We start from the raw sequence: 21,061 nt of genomic DNA, 5'->3' as shown, positions 1-21,061 counted from the left end.
ACTGACCATGCGATTTGTTAATCATTATCACGAATGCAGCACGAATTGGAAATTGATTACGTTTAAGCTCAAAAGGACATGTAAGTTGGGATCATGGAATCTTTGGAAAGTGAACTTCCTCACCTTTGAATTTTCCTTTGAGTAAAGTCGCGTGAATCACATTCATTATCATTTTTTTAATCACCAAACGCGTTCCGTTGCAGTTATGGTTGGTTTAGGTTTCGAAAGATCATGAACACATAGCTTACATTTAGCTGTAAATCGTGACTTTGTAACCCAGGTACGTCCAAGGACTTAAAATATTCAGATAGATAGTTGGTGATTTCGTTTTCGTCTGTTACACAGGTAAAAGATTAGAATTCATACAGAGTACCAATTATTTGATCCTTATTTACCTAGTTTGAGTAATCAACATCTTCGTTCTAGGCAGTGAAAATTGTTGGCTCAATAAGCCATCTGTGATTTTTGTGGTGATCAATCATATTTTTGACAATTTGTTTATCAGCTCACCTTTCGATGAAACTAATTTGCAAACATTCCAAGGAAGGGAAATCAAACTGCTCGATTCACAAGGACATTAGCTTTTGTCAACAATTGCTTGGATATTTGTTTACAAATGCAGTAGGGTAGTGTTCACTCGAGCTGGGCTAACAATTAGCTCGAATTCAATTTGTTTAATGAAATTTCAATATTTTGAATATATTTAGTAATTAAAATGTTATATTGTTACAAAGTTCAGTTATTAAATTGGTAAAAACAAAACAAATAATATATTTTGTAGTTTTGACCGACTTATCAATTGTTACTTTTCTAACTCCTAAATACCTATCACTAAGAAAGAGATGATTTTTTTTGTGAAATTATCCTTTTTTAAAACTCCTGTATGTTATCCGGGACTGAGACTAATCCAAAGAACCTAATATCATTAAAAGCAGTGCAGCCATTCTCGAGTTATTAGTGTTCTTACTAACACGATTGTTTACATTCTTATATATATATATATAGATATTGATCTGGACACCAGTCACGTTAACGCGTAAAAAATTATTGATTCTCAATGAATAAACTCGTAGCTTAAAACTAGGGGCGGTCTGGGGTGAATTGGGGTCTTTGGCTGGAGCTCATGATGGGTCCCCCCTAACCGAAGGATTCGCCCGCTCGAAAATTTTAGGATATCGCATGCCCGGAAAGGGGTTTTGACGCTATTCTGGCTCAAAAATACAAGATAAAATTAAACAAACAAAATTTGTAAAATATTACAAAGGACATTTTGAGGCCTGATTAACACTTTTGGTTGTTATGTATTAATTATGTCTAATAAATTTCTGCATAGCATATAGATGTAGTCAAAAGTACCTAGATGTTGTCCATACTAGATGGCTATAATTATTTTAAAGTGCAGATAAAAAACTTGAGCAAAAATTGAGATATTAATTCTGTAGAAAAATTGAAACCTTAATTAACAAACATATCTCAAACTATTTTCTTTAAGAATTATGTGTAACAACTTGTTTCGTCCATATAAAACAGCTAGCTAATTAAAATTGTGTGGTAGAGAAGAAAATAACATGAAAAATATTTGGATGCATTTTAGCATGTCCATTTACATATTCTTCAAACTAGTGAAGCTGTATTTTTAAAATGTATTTGGTCAGTAACTGTAAAATATTAATGGACCCAATCAATAATTCAATTATTTTTGTGCTTTCCTTTCTAAGTGATTTTGGGTTCACGGAGTCACAAAAATTGTACTCGTTACAAATATATAAAATTGTAGTATTACAGGCAAATTCAACACACTTACGGTAAGAAATAAAACAATAGCAATTAAGGTCAATTCTACACCTTCTTTAAATATTGCTGATATTTGATTCGATGCCGACCTTGAATTCAAAAGTCTATCAGAGAACTCCCATCAAGTTGAGTTAGGGTTTGGGATATCAACACTGAGAACATGCATACGTCAAAGGAACGGGAAGCAACGCGCCCGCAGAAAATCCATAAGAATAGTTCAGGAGATCAATTTCCTAACTTTTTCGGATCATTTTATTGCAATGATAGATTTAAAATAGGTGGCAGAGGTTTTCGTGGAATCCGTCCTCTTGAAGCCCTCATTCCCTCCAAACTATCCGGGATTCGGGACTCGTCAAAAACTGCTGCTGGCGTGCAGAAATAGTCACACGGATGTTAAACGAATTGAGTTGGGAGCCGCTAGAGACTCGGAGGCTGCACGCTAGACTTAGATTTATTGAGAAATTGAAAATGGATATCTTGAATAGTAAGAGCGGCACAAAGATCATCATGTAAGAACCCCACTCCATTTCCAGATACGACCAAAACGATAAAATAAGGCGAAATATTAAGGCGAACGGATGGGTGCGGGAATTCGTTATCTCCCCTGAACGACAGAGGATTTAAATACATGCTAGGTGTAATTTCTTTAGAAAATTTCCTTTATAAATGGATACGGCGGGTGCCCTGACATCCCCCCCCACACGCCTATTGAGGCAGCTTGCGGGGTAGTATGCAGATGTAGATGACCACCATAAAACTTTTACTAATGAATCGGTTTACTGTCTGTGAATAGTAATCTTTATTTAACAAAGAATAAGCCAAAACCCGCCGCTTTTGTCTCGAAAATCCAGAATATCCTATATACCCCCTTCCCCTTCCTCAGTCCCACTTCCCCCTTTTAAACCCCTTTGGCAGGCCCCCTTCTAACCGGTTCCGGTTAACCGCCCTCCCCCTTGGCCTAAACTTAGATCCGCCTCTGGTATCAGGTATATCACGGCAGATATTGCGTTTCTTTCCTTTGTTTGCGTTACGTATACTTATTGACAATAGAAACCAAGCGCACAAATAATTAAAATACATGTACAAAACGAACTAAAAAATAAACACAATTGTTAAGAGAAGAAATAACCCTACGGGAAGGTGACTGGAAGCGCCTCAAAAGACTGTATTTTTCATACTATTAAAATGAAAATACGGATATTACAACGTACCTGAATCTGTATCTAAACTCTCATTGTGTAGTAAACCGATTCAGGAAAATCAGTTCTTGTTCAGCCAAGCACTGACATTTTTGAGATATTATTAACATAAAAAAGTATTTTTTTTCTTATCATTTATTTCTGCGCACCGCGTTTGTTAACACGTTTCATATTAACACTTCAATTGAGCATGAAACCCTCTCACTTGTCAAACCAGCATTCACCACATGCATTCACTGAACTACTAAGGATTCATAAGTATTTCGCGATCTATGTGAGGGAAAAAAGGGAATGCATGTGCTGTGCGCGCAACTTTTCCCCTCCAATAACGCTTCCTACCCTGCTTCCCGACCTAGGAGAACTACTTGGCGCTGATTTCTACGGTAAAAGATACCCCTTAGCCAATAAATCAGACAAGTGAGATGTGTAACTATACACAGACAAATTATTTGATATTTTTTCTGGATGAATGAATTACGGTATCCACTACCTGCGGGGATATCGGGTTTTGCTACGGAACTGAAATTTTGGGCAGAGTAGACGAGGGAAAAAATTGCATGTCATATGATACGAATAATTGCATGCAATATATACCGAAATATACAAGGTCACACTTGCGGTTGCCACCGTGGTCTCATCTCACAAGGGACATTCACACGAACCTGTCGTCGAATTTGGCCGAAGTGTGGGACAGGAAAGAGAGAGAAGAGACACTATCAGCGCCCCAAAGCAAGGCGGCCGTTCCATGATATTCATGAACGTTGTGGGGGGCCCCGAAGCTCGAACCCCGAAGGGCCGAAACCTAAGTCCTCTGAATGGCAGTTCTTAACACAACTCCCTCAAAGCGTTATGAATGTTATGCACTATGTAGTCTATTATCGATAATCCAGAGGACTCTGGGGGTCCCCTGAGCTAGGAGCCCTAGGCGATCGCCAACCTGGCCAGACCGCCTCGGCTTAAAACGAAAAATTTCCAAAATGAGAATGTAGACACAAATTTAATACAGATGTATCCAAAGAAGGCTTAAGAAAATAAACGTAAAAATAATGTTAAACCCTCAAGCCCAGCGGGCATTTAATTAAATCCTATCCCAGTGGCCGGGTGAGATTTAGATGACATCGCCTTTATGGCATGCTATCTTTCAATTGTTTATAATTTTCATGACACATGATCAGTATCGTTGAAAATTTTTGTAAACTTGCTTAATATAATGCGCTTATTAATTAAGTGCCCTACCGATTAAGGTAGGCTTCCATGGAGTAGTTGAGGAGAATTCTGGGATCCTCCCTTCCCAACAACCACTTCCCTCTTCAATTCACAATAAGGCCTACTCCCTTTCATTCTATCTAAAAGTTCTATTTTTTCCTTCCTATCCCTCATTTACCTAAAATTCTACCCAGTGGCGCCAACTCCATGGGGCCTGAGGGTGCCCGAGCCCCCTCAACAATTTGTAATTGGCGTGAGGAAAAATTTTGTCCGGCTTGCAAATTTTCCCCGGAGTGTCCAGATATCGAGATTCGAGTTATCAGGGTTCTTATTTTGATCATATGACTTTTCTTAAATGCTAAAAAAACTTAAAACTCACTACTTATAAAATTTCTCGGGGCATGATCCCCGGTTTGGCCCCCATAATATTTTTTGTAAGTTAGCATCCCTGATTCTAACCTCTAACATTGTTTTCAACCCCCTTTTCCCCGCTAAGTACTCGCCCCATCCATACCTTCTGTCTCCTCTGTATCTAATCTACAATCTGCCTCTCCGCACCCACCATGTCCAGCACTTCATCGTTCTTCCTTCTCTCCGGCCACTTTACCTTCTCCTTTATTCGCCATATCCACATCGTCCCACATGACTCAACTCTATTCTCGTCATCCTTCCCAAGTTTCCATAATATTTATAGTACGCTACTCTATGATAATTTCAAGCAATTTTAATGAATATTTATTGCTTTATGTATCTCGTTCTCTAAAGCTAAAGTAGCTGACCAATATTGACGTTTCAAAATAAGAATGGGTAGCAGTTATCAAAATTGTACAAATGAAGAAAGAAGTTGATTTTTAGGACTAAATTCGTCAACTCGCTGGTTTGAAACGGAATATCATCGAAATTTTTAAAAAATCTGAAGGCATAAAATCACTATTAGTATTTTATTGGAAAGAAATTAACACTTCTTCAAAAATTAGAGTAATAAGTAAACTTGCAAATCGATAGATCTGAGTTCAAATCCCGGTCAGAGCAAATGATTTTGCCTCTCAGAAATTTCGCAAAAATCTGCAAAAAGATTCTTTTCTAGAGGTGTCTCTTTAAGAATGAACTGCATGAATAATGATCAGATGATGCAGTATGGACTTTTTGATTAAATGGACTTTTGGCAAGAAAAATAAGTAAAAGGAAATCCAACTGTAGTTATCTTTTTAATAGTAACATCCTCAACACAATTTAGTGATATTATGTTAAATACTCTCTCAAACCTCGGAAGGTATATCATACAGGGAGAGATACATAGTTATTTCAATTATTATCCGTCTTTCTGCCGAGGTAATGTGCTCTGCGCAATTCGAAATGGGTATTGTTTTCCCCTAGCAAGCAAACTATAAGAAGGATTGCAAGTGCCGCTGAGTGATACTTTACTCATATGCGAGTATTATCCGAGACAATTTTGTCGTAGGAGTAAACGCTAAAAGTTTCCTTTTTAGAAAATAATTCAGTTTTGCAGGAGAAATTTTCCAAGTTTACTATCGCAGGAAATAAGGAAAAGTGGATAGCCATTAATGCTCCCAAACATGGCTCAGAAGTCACGCGCTAGCATTCAGAAGTTGACTTTAAGCAAAAATTATTTTTTATAGTTAGATAATATATCCAAAAGTTATTGTTGAATTCAATTTAGAATGTAATACTTAAGAAAAACGTAATATTTACTTCATCTCAATAGAAGGACATAGTTTGAGGGATAAAGCTATATAAAATACCAATGCTAAACATATATCTGTATTTCGAGACTTTAGAGAGTCTCGTGGAAGTGGTATCGTCTCGACTCGTCAAACAGTGGGTCTCGTCTCGAGTCTTGTCTCGAATTCTACCCAATAGTCTCGTCTCGAGTGTTGTCTCGAAAACGAGACGAGACGAGAAATTCTCGAGTCTCGCGGCAACACTAGTGTCGAACCATGGGTTTTAAAGGGAGCTCAAGTGATTGGCATTGTCCAAATACCCGTATTGTTTACTTATTTATAGTTGATTATTTATTTCTCTAATAATCCTTTAGCCCGGCTCTGTGTCCACAGTCTTCCACTGTCTTCTCTCTTCATAGACGGCCATGAGGAGATGAAGTGTCACAAAGGACTGTCGTGAGCTAAAACTGTTTAAAGAAATGAATAATCAAGTACTGCGTGAAACTAAGCGGGAATGGGAGGCCTGTCAGAAAAGACAGTGAGAGGATATGGGATATTTTTAAAAATGAAGGAGAGGTAGGTGCGTTTTATATATGTCCTTAGGTGGTTAGTAATTGACGAGTTGGATTTGTATTACTGAGATAGTTGGATTACTAAATCTCGACCAAAATCAATTTAAAATATCCACGAAAAATTTGAGTTCCCGGGTATTTGGAAAGGTATACCATTTTGAAATTTATACCAGCAAAATCTAACCTTCTGTAATAAAGAACTGTAGGCCACCGCCTACACCTTTTATATTTTAAGTATGTTCCGCACATTTCATCTATAGTATCAACGCCTGCCTTAGATAAATTATACATTGTCATCATTTCTGGCTTCAACATTTCCCCTGACCTGTTATAAATTTTTAAATCAAAATGTATTGACGAAACTTAACTTACATTTTTTTACATTTACTTTAATTACATTTTTATTCTTCTTTGGGGCAAAGGAAGCAAGAGTCATGTCTCCAATAAATTCAAAATAGCTAATCTTTCCTGTTCTATTTTAAAATTCAGCTACTGCAAAGGTATCTCCTTTTCATGTTTTCTTAAAGCCCCAAAGAAGGTGGTTTTTTTAGAGCAGGTTACTTGAGTGCTGGAATACCAATTCCTGCAGTCGCATTCAATCCTGTACCTTTCATGTTTCTATCTTGACGCATTACAGGAGTGTGTGGCTTATATGACATTTTAAATGGGCCGGTGGTTGAATCTCTATGTGTATTCCATAGTTCTAGTGTAAATATTTCTAGCTTCAGTAATTGCAAAACTTAAATACCATATTTAGCGGGCTTATTGGGAATGATCTGATGAAATGAACATTTACCTCGGAAATTTAGCAGCTGTTCGTCTATCGATTTGAATATTCCTGTCTGATAACTTTCCTCACAATTTTAAGCTAACAACACAGATATCTCACGAAAAGGAGCTAATTTGTCCAAATCCCGCCGTTGTTACCTGCTATTTATATTATTAAATCGTATACACCGAAGCAAAAATAAAAATCTTTTAGGCTCATTATAGAATAAAATATATCAATGCCCATGCCATTTTGATTTCATAGATGTTGGACATTGTCGTATCCTGAGCGGACTTAATATTAGCAACCCATCGAATGATTTAATTTTGCCCTCGCCAGTGAGTTTAGAATCGTGTTCTCTCCTAAATGACTGAGACATTCGTGAAATGAATTGATTCTTTGACACTATTACTGTCCGTAAAATGATGTCGCTAACTCACAGCAGAAAGCATTCAATACGAGACTTTGCACTTTTAGAGGAGCCAAGTGATTCCTCAGAACCTATCATGAGACTAACTAAACGGGATCTTCCATCTAGTTGAGTTTTTTTTCCACACCGACTTGCCATGCTTACTCAGTAAAATATTGAGGCAGTGATGATTGATTAGTGGCTGATGACTGCGGAGAACGAAGGAAAAAGCTTTCATCTGTTGAGTGACTATGTCATACGCAGAGTCATTTTCAACAGAGAAAACACAGTTCCGTTAATTAGCAAATTAGATAGTAACATGATAAATAAGGTACAGTGAAAATATGGACCTTCAAAAAAATTGCTTATGGTACAAAATAAATGTTGCGTTTTCGCAACTTTGGCAGAATCCGGTATCCATAGGCAGTTACGCAACCCGCATTACCATACTTTGCCGTCTCATAGGAATATGTCGTTTTTACTGCCGGATACAATCCTACCCCTTTTTATGCCACATGTATAACAGATATCGTCATTGTGCAGTATTAAAATTTAAAATTTTACTGACTGTGACCAAATATTACTAATTGTAGGTAAAAATGTGAACATAAATTATTTAAGCGTAAAATACAAATATTTTAACTAAAGAAACCGCAAATAAGAATTTTAGCGTATGGAAGTCATGTACAGAAAATGTAACGTTATTTGGCGCGGGGGTTCACTATGACTCCCAGGACGTTGAAACTGTAAATGATATTGAAAATATCAATTACCTACCATTTCGTTTCCGCCCAATGGACGAGAGAAAAGCCTGTGAACAGAGTTACGAGTCTTTGTGAAAAGACAAATGGGATAAAAAGGGAATGTACTTTCTGGCATCGCCGAAATGAAAGCGATGAATCCAAGTCCGGAAAAATACAAAGGGGAAGGGAAAATAGGGGACTTCTCATAACACAAATGGGCACTTCGCTGTCAAACACATAGGAATTGGATAAGGTTCTCGCTGGCACTTTTTACTATTATAATCCATTCACACTATCTTGCTCAAACTTTCTCACTTCACTAGTGCCGAAACTTTGGGTTGAGGGAGAGAGAGAGGGGGAAGATTATGAGGATGGGCGGTGTTACATAAGTTGGAATGGACCGAGACCGACAAAATGAAGACATATCACTTTAATAGAAGTGATAAACATTCATATAGTCTCCTGTGTCAAAGTTAAACAATTTCAAAAGATTATGAACATTTTTTACGTGCGATTAAATTTCAGGCCGATATTTCGGCGCATGGAGTATCTATGGGTTGATAATAATCAGACATCCAAATGTGAAGTAGCCTTAATGACGGATCCAAAAAGCAAATTCTTCGGTAATTTTCCCTCTTATAATTCTAATGAATTGGTATCATTTACCATGAAATGTAGGAAAACGCAGATGTAGACAATGCGAATGAGGTACGCATAAACTTACCTCAAATTTTCTAGCTTGAAGATCTTTTGTTTCACTTCTCATGTGAGCGTGGATGGCTCTTTCCAATACGAAGTTTTCTGTATTATAAGGCATCGTTCCTGAGATCTTTACCTCTTCACCTCCCGGAACGATTAGAGCCACCCGGCTCATGTTCTCGATGATTTGGTCTTGTCCCATGTCCTTCAACATGTCTTTTTCTACATTAAACAAGAGACCTTCAATGGACATCAGTCTCTTAAATTCCGCCTCGCCAAGCTGCCGTAATCTGTTTTCAGTCTTTTTCTGGAACATCCCGATGTAATCCCCGAAGGTGATATTGGCGTCCCTGGAAAGAAGTAGTATTTGTTTGATAAACCATTCCTTAGAAATCCACAGGTGAAATATGCTCTTTTAGCGTATCATCTGAAGCATTATATTAATAACCTCTGACTTGGGACATATATTGACTGGTATATGTTCCTATCCCTTTCTTTCCTTACCTGTGAGTTTATTTGTATGCCTGCGCTTAAGGGGCCGTGTGAATGAGTGAAGTAGTATGTATATTCGGCTTGTGATGTTTTCCCAATTTTTCTGTGTGAATTATTTTATTTCCTTGCTGACAACAATGTTTCGAACACAAAACTCATTTCAGTAACTGTTTGATTGTCGAAGGGTTGACTTGGAGCATAGTAGAAATGGAAGACGATTTTCTCCTGATACCTTATGCCTTCGCAATTAACATTGGAAATATTTTTTTAATTTTCAAAGCTATGATTTACACGAAATGGTCAATTTCATTGTCCATTGTCATGTGTTTAATTATGTCCAATTTCTCCCTTGATCTCTCATTATAATTTTGAGCTAGCCATGAAGTAATACTTTGCTGTCTTTGAATTCCTCCTTAATATCTTACACTTCTGTGAGTTATCGAAGTATGGATTTTTTCGCTCTTGAATCGTCTAAATTATTTCTCTTCTTAACAATTACACTAACGATAATGACAGGTTCAATGACCTAATAGCTCAATATCGATACCTTCTTTTTGATGCGAGAGCTCGAAATTCAGAATTATCTCCTGAATCTCTCTCCGCAGTTTTTCTCTATGTTCTGAAAAGAACTATGTTAATAAATCTTATCCGAATTCAAATTTGCCCTCAAGTTTCTCAAAGGAAAACTCTCCATTTTTCCTTCCCTCCTATTCTGTTTCACCAATTCTAGAAATAACGACTGCAGATACAAGAGCCATTTTGACGTTTTGACAAGCAGCAGAGCCTCTCCCAAGCTTTGGTTTTTCCATGTATTTTAAGTAACTGTCTATAATATTCTTCCACCTTTATAACGGTGTATTAAGTCAAAGAACCTCTATCAATAATGTCAGAGGTTCTTTGACCTAATATCTCAACATCAATGCCTTTTTCCTAGTGTAAATGCTCGAAAATCAGAATTATCTCCTGAATCTCTCTCCGTAGTATTTCTCTGATATCTCCTTTATGATGAAATAGAAAAATACCAATTAGTCAACTCATGGAGGAATTATCTTTTCTGGGCATCTTGGTACATGAGAAACCTTTCGGTTACTAAGCTTTGCTTTTCGTACTTCATGCAATTATATAGGTGTGATACTTAAAGAAACACTAAAAGCGTTGTGTAGCCGTTTAGTGCCTTTGTTCACTACCCCCACCAAATCAAAAGACTTTGAAGAAGATTAATTTTGATTTTTCAGAGAGATGGAACATTTCAAATTGTGTGTGCCCCATGAACGGAAAATACGTAAGAATATTCTGCCCAATTCTATCTAATGACCCAGCGGATCTTTGTTTTTTAACTACAAGGAATACTTTTCTATTGTGTTGCTAGCCATGGTTGACGCTAGTTATAAATTTGTTGCCAGACAGGTCTGATCATGTAAAATAAGGGGACATGGTAATATTCTATAAATCAAATACTTCTATCTAGAAAAATTTTCCCGCCAGATTTCCCTTGTGTCATGAGCTTTTGCCCCATGCTATCATTGGAGATGAAGCGTGTAGATTATACAAATACATAATGAAGTCATATAGCAAAGTAACATCTCGGGCGGACAGAGCCAAGATTATATTCAAATACATGTTAAATCTAACTCGTAGTGTAACGAAAAATGCATTCGGGATGCTAAGTCAAGTTTTTCTTGTGTTAAATCCACCAATATCGATAACCCCTTAAATATGCAAAACATTGATAATAATAGCATGCTCTCTGCATATTTTATTAGAAATTGTTGTTTAGGAAGCAACGGTGGCCACAAAATGAGTTCGATGCTAAAGTAAAAGCACCAGCAAACATGGTCCTTCGGGATAGTGAATGTGCACGAATAGTGTGCGAGTGAGTCAGATAAAATGTGCGAGTCAGCAGATAGAGCTGTGAGGCGAGAGAGTCTTATTGGGTGAGTCGTGACTGCCTCCCCTCCGCAAACCGCACACGACTCCCTCCGCGTATTGGAGTCATGAGCGGTAGAAGTCGGCTCGACAGTGGAGGCACTGGCCGGGCGAACTGTTGACAGCGTGCGACACCAGGGCTTGGCGAGTGTACACCTGAACTAATGCTATGGTTTCGTAAGATAATTTTGATTAATAAAATTTATTGCGTTAAAAATTATTTTATAACTTGTATAATGTCACTTAGTTGGTGTCTTTGATAACAAATGGGAAATATGAAATATGTGTGCTTCCTCTGTCTCACCCATTGACCAATCATGGATTTTTGCAATCGGCCAATGAAATTTTGTCTCCTCTTTTCGAAAGTTTTGATCGTTATGAAAACATCTACTTACTGTGGACCGATTAAATGTAGTGCCCTCGCGATGTACGTTTTTAGGCGTTGTTTGTACATAGTTGTTGATTCTTTCTAGTTTGATTCCCTCTACATCAGGTTTTTAAGCCTGCGTGTGGTGTGTGAAGTGGTTGACAACGATATATTTTCGAAAATGTGATCATCTAAAGTAATCACGTACATTAAGCTCATTAATGCTTGTATAGTGATCTTGATTTTGCTTACGAATCTGTGTGTTTCAACAATCAACAATCTCATATTCAGTGCAGTGAAGTGGCCACTGGTGAAAGAATTTTATTTGTGGTGCTCCTATCCCGCAATCTGTGATGGCACTGAGGAATTATAGTTCACTGTGTGTGTGGGTGCGAGAACTTAGCGTACACAAGTGAGGCAGGGAGAGATATTAGTCAGGCTTTCGCCATCCTGTGTTTAGTGTTCATTTACTTACTAATTCAAATCATTGTACTTGGCAGCTGAGTAAATTTTTATGTTAATTTCAATAAAATGAATTGGCATTTGCTTTGCACATTTTGTGATTTTATTTCAATGATATACTGCATAGTATCCTTACATCATGCAACACGCAAAGCAAGATGAAAAGTGGAATGGGGACTGGAGGGGAAGTGAAAGGGGAGGGGAAACGGTTGGGGTGGGTGCTAGTTTACGGCAAACTTCCGCCGAATGCGCTGCAGTCGCCCCAGACGCGTCGTCCGCTACGCTATCTACACTTTTTAACATTGAATGTCATAACTATGGTCGGCTCCATGCGCACGCGACTCCTTCCACAAATATTTTCCGTTTGAGGCTCATCGCACGTTTGGCGAGTCAAAGGGAGCACATGGCACTTTTCGCGGGTAGCCCACTGCTGAACTTTTCACGCCGCCTGAAAGATTCTCCTGATTCATTTTCGGAGTATTACTCTAAAAAATCTCATATCACACTCATCGCAATTCTCCCTCCTACATGTCCGTGCATCGTGAAAGAAAAAGGGTTGGAAGTTCTCATGTAAAACCTTCGGCAACGGCAAATTTATGAAAATAATACGTGACAAAAATGAAAATGTGTCCTAACTCAAACAACAGAGATTAATCGAGGAAATTAATTATGAATTGTTAACATATTCATGTAGTTTCGGAAACAATATTTTGTTACAACAGAATTTTTTACATTGTCGTCATCTCTTAGCACAGGGGATGGAATACATTTCCCATCTTTCATGAAAGATATCGGCAGAAATGGTTCCTCACTTATATCACCTCTAAAACATTTTGACTATGCAATACGTGATTGATTTGAAATCAATTTTTCAAATTGTGATCTTGGAAATGTTGCACTTTAAAATTTCGTTCAGAAATATCCCCTTCACCACCTTCCCCTTTTCCCCTTTCTTCGACTCCCCTCTTCCCCCTCCCCTCAACCCAGAAACGCTTTGCTGAGTCGCACTGTGCGAGCGACTCTCTGGAGTGGGCTGTGAGCGGTGAGGCAGCTCCACAAAAAGAGTCGCTTATGTTATCACTACTTCGGAAAGAACTAGGAGCTTCGCTGGATCAGAAGGTTATGAACTGAGAGACATTTTAATGAAATTTTTCAATGAAGAAGGGGCTTCAAATTGTCAGCAGGAACGTGTATTTCGACTCATGAGCATTGACTTGTCCCTTCTATGTGAACTAAGAAAGTAAATTATAAGTGTGCCAATGATACTAACTTATTCATAAATATAAAAGAAAAAATATTTTTTCGCTTTTGCCCTATGTCCTTGCAATCACGTTCCATATATATTACGTCATTGCGTCATATTTAAAATATTATCTTGGTGGCTGTAAAGAGGTGAATACTTCCTTACGTCTATCAGGCACTCGTCGTCTATAGCAGTAAATTTTGTAGCCATCGCTCCGATCAGCTCACGATCAACTCAACGACTGCCCGAAGCGACGACGTCCGCGTCTCGAATGCTTCACGAGCAGTCGGTCGATTGCAGACCTTCCCACCGGCCTAACTGGCCAGACCGCCCCTGAGCTGCTAGTCTGGTTGGAATTACACCGTGCTATTCGCCAACATAGCGGGAGAAAGCGCAATAACATTGCGTATTCCGACCATTATGCAGTACGGTATTTTATACGGGCGTAATCCAAGGTTAAATTACATGGGATGGAGTAATTCTCAAAGTTTCCGTAGCGCCGCATAGTGAGATAGAATCGTAAAAAGCTGGCCAAAACCTCAAAACGATTTTTTTTGAGCTAAGATGTTGAAATTTTGCATATATACTTTCATGTGAATTGTGCAATACTTTCCAGATTATGTCTCTACTGTGCTTTCAGGTGAACAATATGTTTGAGGCGAGAGGTGAATAAATTTAGCAAAAAATAACCACCCTCGATTTTTTCTGAAAATTGCCAAATTTATCCTCGTGCGGTAGTTTCATGAATCGCTTTATTGACACAGCTGGTTAGCCATCACAATAGGAACTTCTTTACATACTATTTGCAGGGCTTTAAAATATTTTTTCAACTATTAATCATAGATATATAACAAAATGGCAACCCCTTTTTTCGGCATTTTCTATATAAACGTAGAGAAAAGTAGACTCTTCCGCCATGCAACTTATACCATGTCGTTTAACGAAGATTCTAAATTGCGAATCTAAAGTAGATTCTTGCAGCAATAAGCAACCCCGATTTTATATCGTTGTTTGTAGCGTGCCGTCGACTTGGCTTCTGGGTGGCGGCAGCGGAGAGCACGGCGACGCGGCAAGCGTGTGGACGCAATATGGCCAAATTCATTTTCATACCTGGATAATCGTTATAAGAGTAGTAGAAAATAGTCGCCGGATTAAAATTAATGAACAAATAGTAAAATTAATGAACAACGCTGAGAATTTCTCTTATTGTCGAATCGCGGGGCACAGCAAGAGGTATACTGAAAGACCTTTTCAAATGGCGTATAGTGTGTAGTTACCGAATTTGGCGTTAAAAGTAGTCCCCGAAACAATCCTCATTTGTGGCCACTCTTGATATTTTCTAGTGAATCGTTGTTGAAATTTTCTCAAGTCTTTACGGCGTGTCTCAATCGCTTCTTCCGACAGTTATCCCAAAGGAAGAATGGACTCTTTAGCAATAACAGCTCCGTGAATGAGAATATTACGTACCGTCGGTGGCATATAATACATATTGTTTTGCTGTCTCTCTGCAGTATCTTTTAAATTATTTAAATTTAAATGGAGGGCCACTAGAAATTGCCTTCAATATAATGGCGAACCTCATAATAAGGTTAGCATTGATTGCTGCAATATAAATCGCCACCATGATGAGGAAATTACAAAGAAAATGACAAATTCAGTTAGGAAAACGATGCTATGAATCAGCACCGTAGAAGGCAATGAATTGTGTCTGTTATTGCACAGCAAGTGGTAAACTGAAAAATTTCCTTCTTTGTGTGAATTCCATGTTATACTAAGGAAAATGGACTTATATAGTCAACTAAACGAAGGGAAATGTGCTACTTTTGTTGAAAAACAAACTCTCTAGGCAAGAGTCGTCAGCTGTGTGCCACAAATCCCCAACCCCCGTGCCTATTGAAAGCACAGCCGACAAGGGCGGTTTTATGGCACTATTGAAGTTTGGAGCCCTTTGACCTCGTTTTTAATAATAATAATGTCATGTCTTTATTCGGGCGAGGTTGAGACTAAGAAGTCCCCTTTTCCACCTAACCCCTCGATAGCATAAATGAAAACGTATTTAAAAAAGGTAAATAAACGTTAACAACAAAAAAGATATTAAAACACTATTTGTGAAATGTTAAAAAAGATAAAAAAGTATATGTGAAAATTTTGCGTAAAAAAGATTTCTGTTTGTGGGAGAAAACATGAGGATAAGGGTGAAATATCCTTCAGCGAAAAAACCCACTGCAGGAAAACGCCCACACAAGAAGGGGGCGTTTAAAACCTGCGTGAAGTGGAAAGTGCTCTGTGTAGCCTCCTCTTACAAGATACCAATGATGATGAGTTTCTAGTTAAAAGGTTAAAATTATTCCATTCCCTACATGCAGTAACGGTAAATGATTTGCTGTAAATGACAGTGCGGTGATCATGTATAACAAGATTGTGATTCCCTCTCGTGTTTTTCAATTGGACAGTATCAAGACTCCTGAACTCGCATGATACGTAAGGCGGTGTGTTTGTGTTTAGAATTTGATGTAGGATACAAAGATTATGCAGCCGGCGTCGAGAATCGAGTCTCAGCCATGACAGTTTGTTGATATAATCGTTTACATGGTCCGATAATTGTTACTTAAATATGAATCTGTTCATGGAACGTTGAAGCTTAAGACTAAGTTCTTGAGAAAGATCCTGGTAGGCAATGTCAGAATAGTCAAATGATGGTAATATTAATGTAGATATTGTTTGCGCCTGAAGAAATGTAGGGATGACATATTTATATTTTAATAGGGGATAAAGTGATTGATGAACAGATTTAGTGATTTTATTTACATGCGATGCCCAAGAGAAATTTTGACCATTAATTAATTCTAAGTTTCTGACTTAATCGCAAAATGAAATCGGGGAATCGGCGATACGTAAATTTTGCAGTTCATCCCTCAGCTTTCTCGCTATAATTCTTGAGTTACTAAATAGTATTGCTAGGGATTTATGCATACGAAGATATTATTGCACCATTCTTGGAGGAATACTAAGTCACCGTTGATATACATCGAGCTATTGCTTAAATTATTGACTGTGGAATGCAAACATATCTGTAAAACGTCTGCATAGATGTGATACTTGCAATATAGTCCTGACGAGCAAACATCAAGTGATAATAAAAGTGAACCGACATGGTGGCAGTGGTGGGTACTATGTCCGTGCCGAAAACCAAATTGATAATCATTGAGTATTTTATATTGCTTGAGAAAGGTATTGATTTGTTCATTAACAAGTTTTTCTGAAGCCTTAGAAATGATTGAAAGAAAAGATATTGTGCGAAAACTTCATTGATCTAGACCCCTATGAAAAAATTGTATAAACCTGTTTCAAAATTTTATACAATTTATACAATTGCCATGGCAATGTATAAGATTGTATAAAATTTTGAAACAGGTTTATACAATTTTTTCATAGGGGGAGTGTCTCCCTTTTTTGGTATAGATTTAACTAGTGCAGATTTCCATTGAATGGGAAAATGATCTTGTGATAGTGACGAGTTGAAAATGTTGGTGAGGTATGGTGGAATTAATGAAATAATGAAATCAAGGGGAATATCATCCGAGACTTGAGCTATATACTTGATGCTATTAAACGCAGAGTATACTTGCATATGAGTCACAGGCTTCCACTATGTGTCGAAACCGGGTCGGTACTTATGTAAATAAAATTGTGTGGAAGTTTACCACTTTAGTTTATTCTCATGCATATAAAACATTTCCACCAGATATCGCCGGACTCTGTGAATTATATTATGAAATTGATTGTTTAATTTCCGCATTCAACCAAGGTGCATTCTGTTTGGAGATACGAATCAATTTCTCCGGGGCAAAATTTATCCAAAAGGTACGTTAGAAGATTATTTAAGATTACATCTTTGCCTTCAACTTTTTCAATAAATTTAATAGAGGACAATGGAAGTGTACATGCTTCACAAAGTAAATCATCGTTATTTATCTCTTTAAAGTTGCGATAAGGAATTATAGTCAGCTTTGCTCCCGGCTGTTTAATTGAGTAACCAAGAAATATTAGATCATCAGAAGAAATACCAGGGACAGGAAAGTAACCGCTGTGAGAATTTTTTCTTTGTTTGCAGTCACGGCCAAATCAATTCAAGTTTAAGAAGTTTTCGTGGTATTATTTGCATTTAGTGGTGGTATTTTAAAAATGTAGCTATAGAGCATTCCTTGAACGTAATTTTTATCGCGGGAGTTTGCATTAAAATTAGAATGAAGTCACCTGTCAGTATAATATGTTCGAGTACGGGCGTGTAATTTGATAATACATCATCCAAATCTGATAAATGCCTAGATTTTGGTGGTCTATAGGCTGAATCAATAAGAATTTTAGATATATTAATTTTACCTTCTAAGATAGTATACATTTCACACAATTTCTTACGTACACACCTACACCTATACCGCCTTTAGTAACACGATCATTGCGATAAAGGCTTTATCCTGGCATCTCAAAAGCAATAGTGAGCATTAAAGGTTTCAGCCAGAGAAATCACATGTATGTCGTTATTTTTTAGCAGGAATCTAAGCTCGCTAGGGTGAGCATGGAGATCTTGGACGTTAAGATGAATCATTCTGAAAGAACGCAAATAATGCTTAAGACTGCAGGTCAACAGTTGTCAAGAGCTACATAAAGTGGTCAAAACGGATTTGGAGAGGAAGCATTTGAGCCTACAGTTATTAACGTTGGAGTAAATTCGGGTGTATCTGGATTTAGGATGCAGTTGACACCCTTAACTGGGTGTTGGTTTTGAGAAAAAGGAAAGAAAGGACAGGCTAGGGGATTGAGCGTTGAGCAGTGGTTTGAGAAGGGCATACTTTGAGGTTGATGTGAGCAGTCCTTAAGACCTCTGGCGACGGAGAAAGGGGACGAAGGAGGGATAAATGAAGGGGCTGAAGGGTAAAGAGATGAGAGAGGCTCGGTGTTCAAGAAGGATTCCTCGCCAAGTGAAGAAAAAGCGACCCCGAAAAGTGATTAATCTAAATATAAATAAGATTTCCCCACACCTACGTTCTCCACAGAAGTATAATACGTTAGTTTTTGGTGTGATCACGGAAGGCTTCGGATTATTCCATTCCGCTGAAGCTATTTCATTTGCACCAGCTTTGTGTTTAAGGGAAAAGGCCAATGAGGCTACCTCTAAGCTAATTTAGGAAGATACAATTACCACTCCTCGGAGGTCAAGAAGAAGCCTCGCAAAGTGGGGAAAAAACCCCGTCAAGGGATTACTCCAAATGTAAATAAATTTTACCCACACCTACATTATCCACAAAAGTATAATGCAATATTTATCAAGTGGACTTCAATGAAAACTGTTGCCTCAATGAGCAAGATAGTTATTCACAAAATTAAGACATTATTCATCGGCATAGTTGACGGTCTATCACAACTTTAAGTGAGCATATTAGAATCAGCTGATACGGGCTAAATAATAATAGGTGACACAACAGCACTTTCCGCACGATTCAGTAACGATAGATTCACTTGCTCACCATTGCTCCAATCATATTTTAATTCACCAATTTACCTTCCTCTGCTTTTTTCCACATTTTAGGCGGAAAATTGAGATTATTCCATCATAATACATGAGAGCACAGCTGTAACTTCGTTAACTAATTATACGCTTTCCTACACAATAAAAAATAAAATTTCGGGAATCATAAAATATAAAGGTGTCATTAACAACGAAAAATCAAGTCCACTCAGTCAATCCATAGCAAACTTCCCCATGATATCTATATACCTCACTTTTTCAGTTCATCAAATGATTTTATGAACAGGATCCACCACTTTTTGGTTCAACAAAAAGCTGATCTTGTATGTCATCTTCCTAGATTTGAAAGTAGCATTTGACCGGGTATGAACCCAGGGTTTAATCTTCAAGCTTTCTCCCCATAGCATTCCTGCCAACAGGGTGCTATCCGAAAGTAATGCAATTTTTTTTAGAAATTATATTTTTTGCTTGCAAAATCAATTTAGATTCTTCAAAATAATGCCCTTGTGTTTTATATATTTTTCCAATGAATGTACCATTACCGTTTCATGTCCTGGAGGGCTTCTTCGGGGAACTCTCGCAAGGTCCTCGTCGCGAATGGTGATATGTATGGATAAAAATTAGGTTTATTGCAGGGGTGCCTTAATCCGAGGTAACTAAAAGAAGTCTACTGGGGCAACTTCACGACAATTGGCGATTGGGAAAGGATTTCAACCTTGTGTTTTGTTGTTTTTAAATATTTATTTCGCAAATTACTGGATAAAAAATGCATGACCGCGATCCCTTACCGCTTAGAGGGGTAATATAAGACGAGGGGTCCGAGTACCTGCTCCGGGATTTCGAGGGTTAAGCCTAAGCCCCGCTGTGTTTGGTCCGGAAACAAAGACATTGCACACCCGCGGCCGTCATAAAAGGGGGAGAGCTAGGATACGTATGTATTCGGCATTCGTTCACCTGCGTAGGAAAAATCTCCGACGAAAATTTGCTGCTTCCGTCAACCGGGTCAAGAACCATCCACAGGTATATTTACATCTTTAGTAGGGAAAATGTTAAAATTAAACACATGACAGGCGTCCTCACGGTGGAAAAAACGCTTCCGGAGATTTTGAAGACATCGTCTTCTTTTTCAACGTACATAGGACTGGTTGAGCATGTGGGATGCAGGAACACGGGATATTTTGAACGACGGTTAAGGAGGGAGTGAAGGGGTGTTGGGGGAGGAGGTTTGCAGGATATATTCAACCCGGGAGCTCTACAAACATTTAGGCTCCAAATTCTGGCTAATTCAAGGTTGTGGAGGTAAGGGCGGATTCTGAGGGAGGAGAGATGCAAAAACCGAAAACTTAAAACAAGCATTGGAAAGTATGAAATAGTAACTAAATCAGTGTACACCTGTACACGAAACAAAACCTACTAATGAGTGGATACTTACTGAAATTGTGTGGCACGTTCAGCACCTTCTTCACTCTCGCTCGCCTGAGTGTAGTCTTTAATGAACTTGTCCAGCGACAACCTCAGACGGAGCAATGAGCGATTAAGGGAAACAAGTTTGTTTATTTTCGAAACGATTTCTAAGTCACCCGTATCTGTAAACTTCTCCTCATCCAAGTATTCAATGTGAAATATTGAACACGTCTCGTCGTCATCATCTGGATCCATTACACTTGGTTCGGTTCCAAGCCCGAGTATGCTTGTAGTTGTTTTCAGAGCTACCATTATGATGGATTCCATATCCACATCTGCAGAATCATCTAGGAAGGGAAACGAAAAATTAGTTTTGTATCATGATAATTCAATTTATAGTTTGGTCTGGATACAGGGTCGTGACTCATGAAAATTGTTACGGGATTCATTTGCCCATTATATTTTATTTCAAATACTTATTCATATTAACCAGAATAATTTTTTTTACAAAATCACGCATCTACACAAGTATACAATTAATGTAAAGGGATAAAATTTTTAAAT

General features: G+C 38.0%; 1 protein-coding gene across 1 annotated transcript in view; it reads right to left on the bottom strand.

The window, feature by feature from the left end:
* LOC124170032 overlaps nucleotides 1-21,061 on the bottom strand; it is a 105,051-nt gene that overhangs the window by 30,501 nt on the left and 53,489 nt on the right. Inside the window, exons 7-8 of the mRNA XM_046548717.1 lie at nucleotides 20,526-20,844; nucleotides 9,099-9,423 (exon numbers count right to left, since the gene is read on the bottom strand). Of these exons, the coding sequence (XP_046404673.1) occupies nucleotides 9,099-9,423; nucleotides 20,526-20,844 (644 nt within the window). The remainder of the gene's footprint in view (nucleotides 1-9,098; nucleotides 9,424-20,525; nucleotides 20,845-21,061) is intronic.

Source organism: Ischnura elegans, chromosome 13 (genome assembly GCF_921293095.1).
Source record: "Ischnura elegans chromosome 13, ioIscEleg1.1, whole genome shotgun sequence".
In the NCBI taxonomy this organism is placed as follows: Eukaryota; Metazoa; Arthropoda; class Insecta; order Odonata; family Coenagrionidae; genus Ischnura; species Ischnura elegans.
This window is presented reverse-complemented; position numbering and strand designations above follow the sequence as displayed.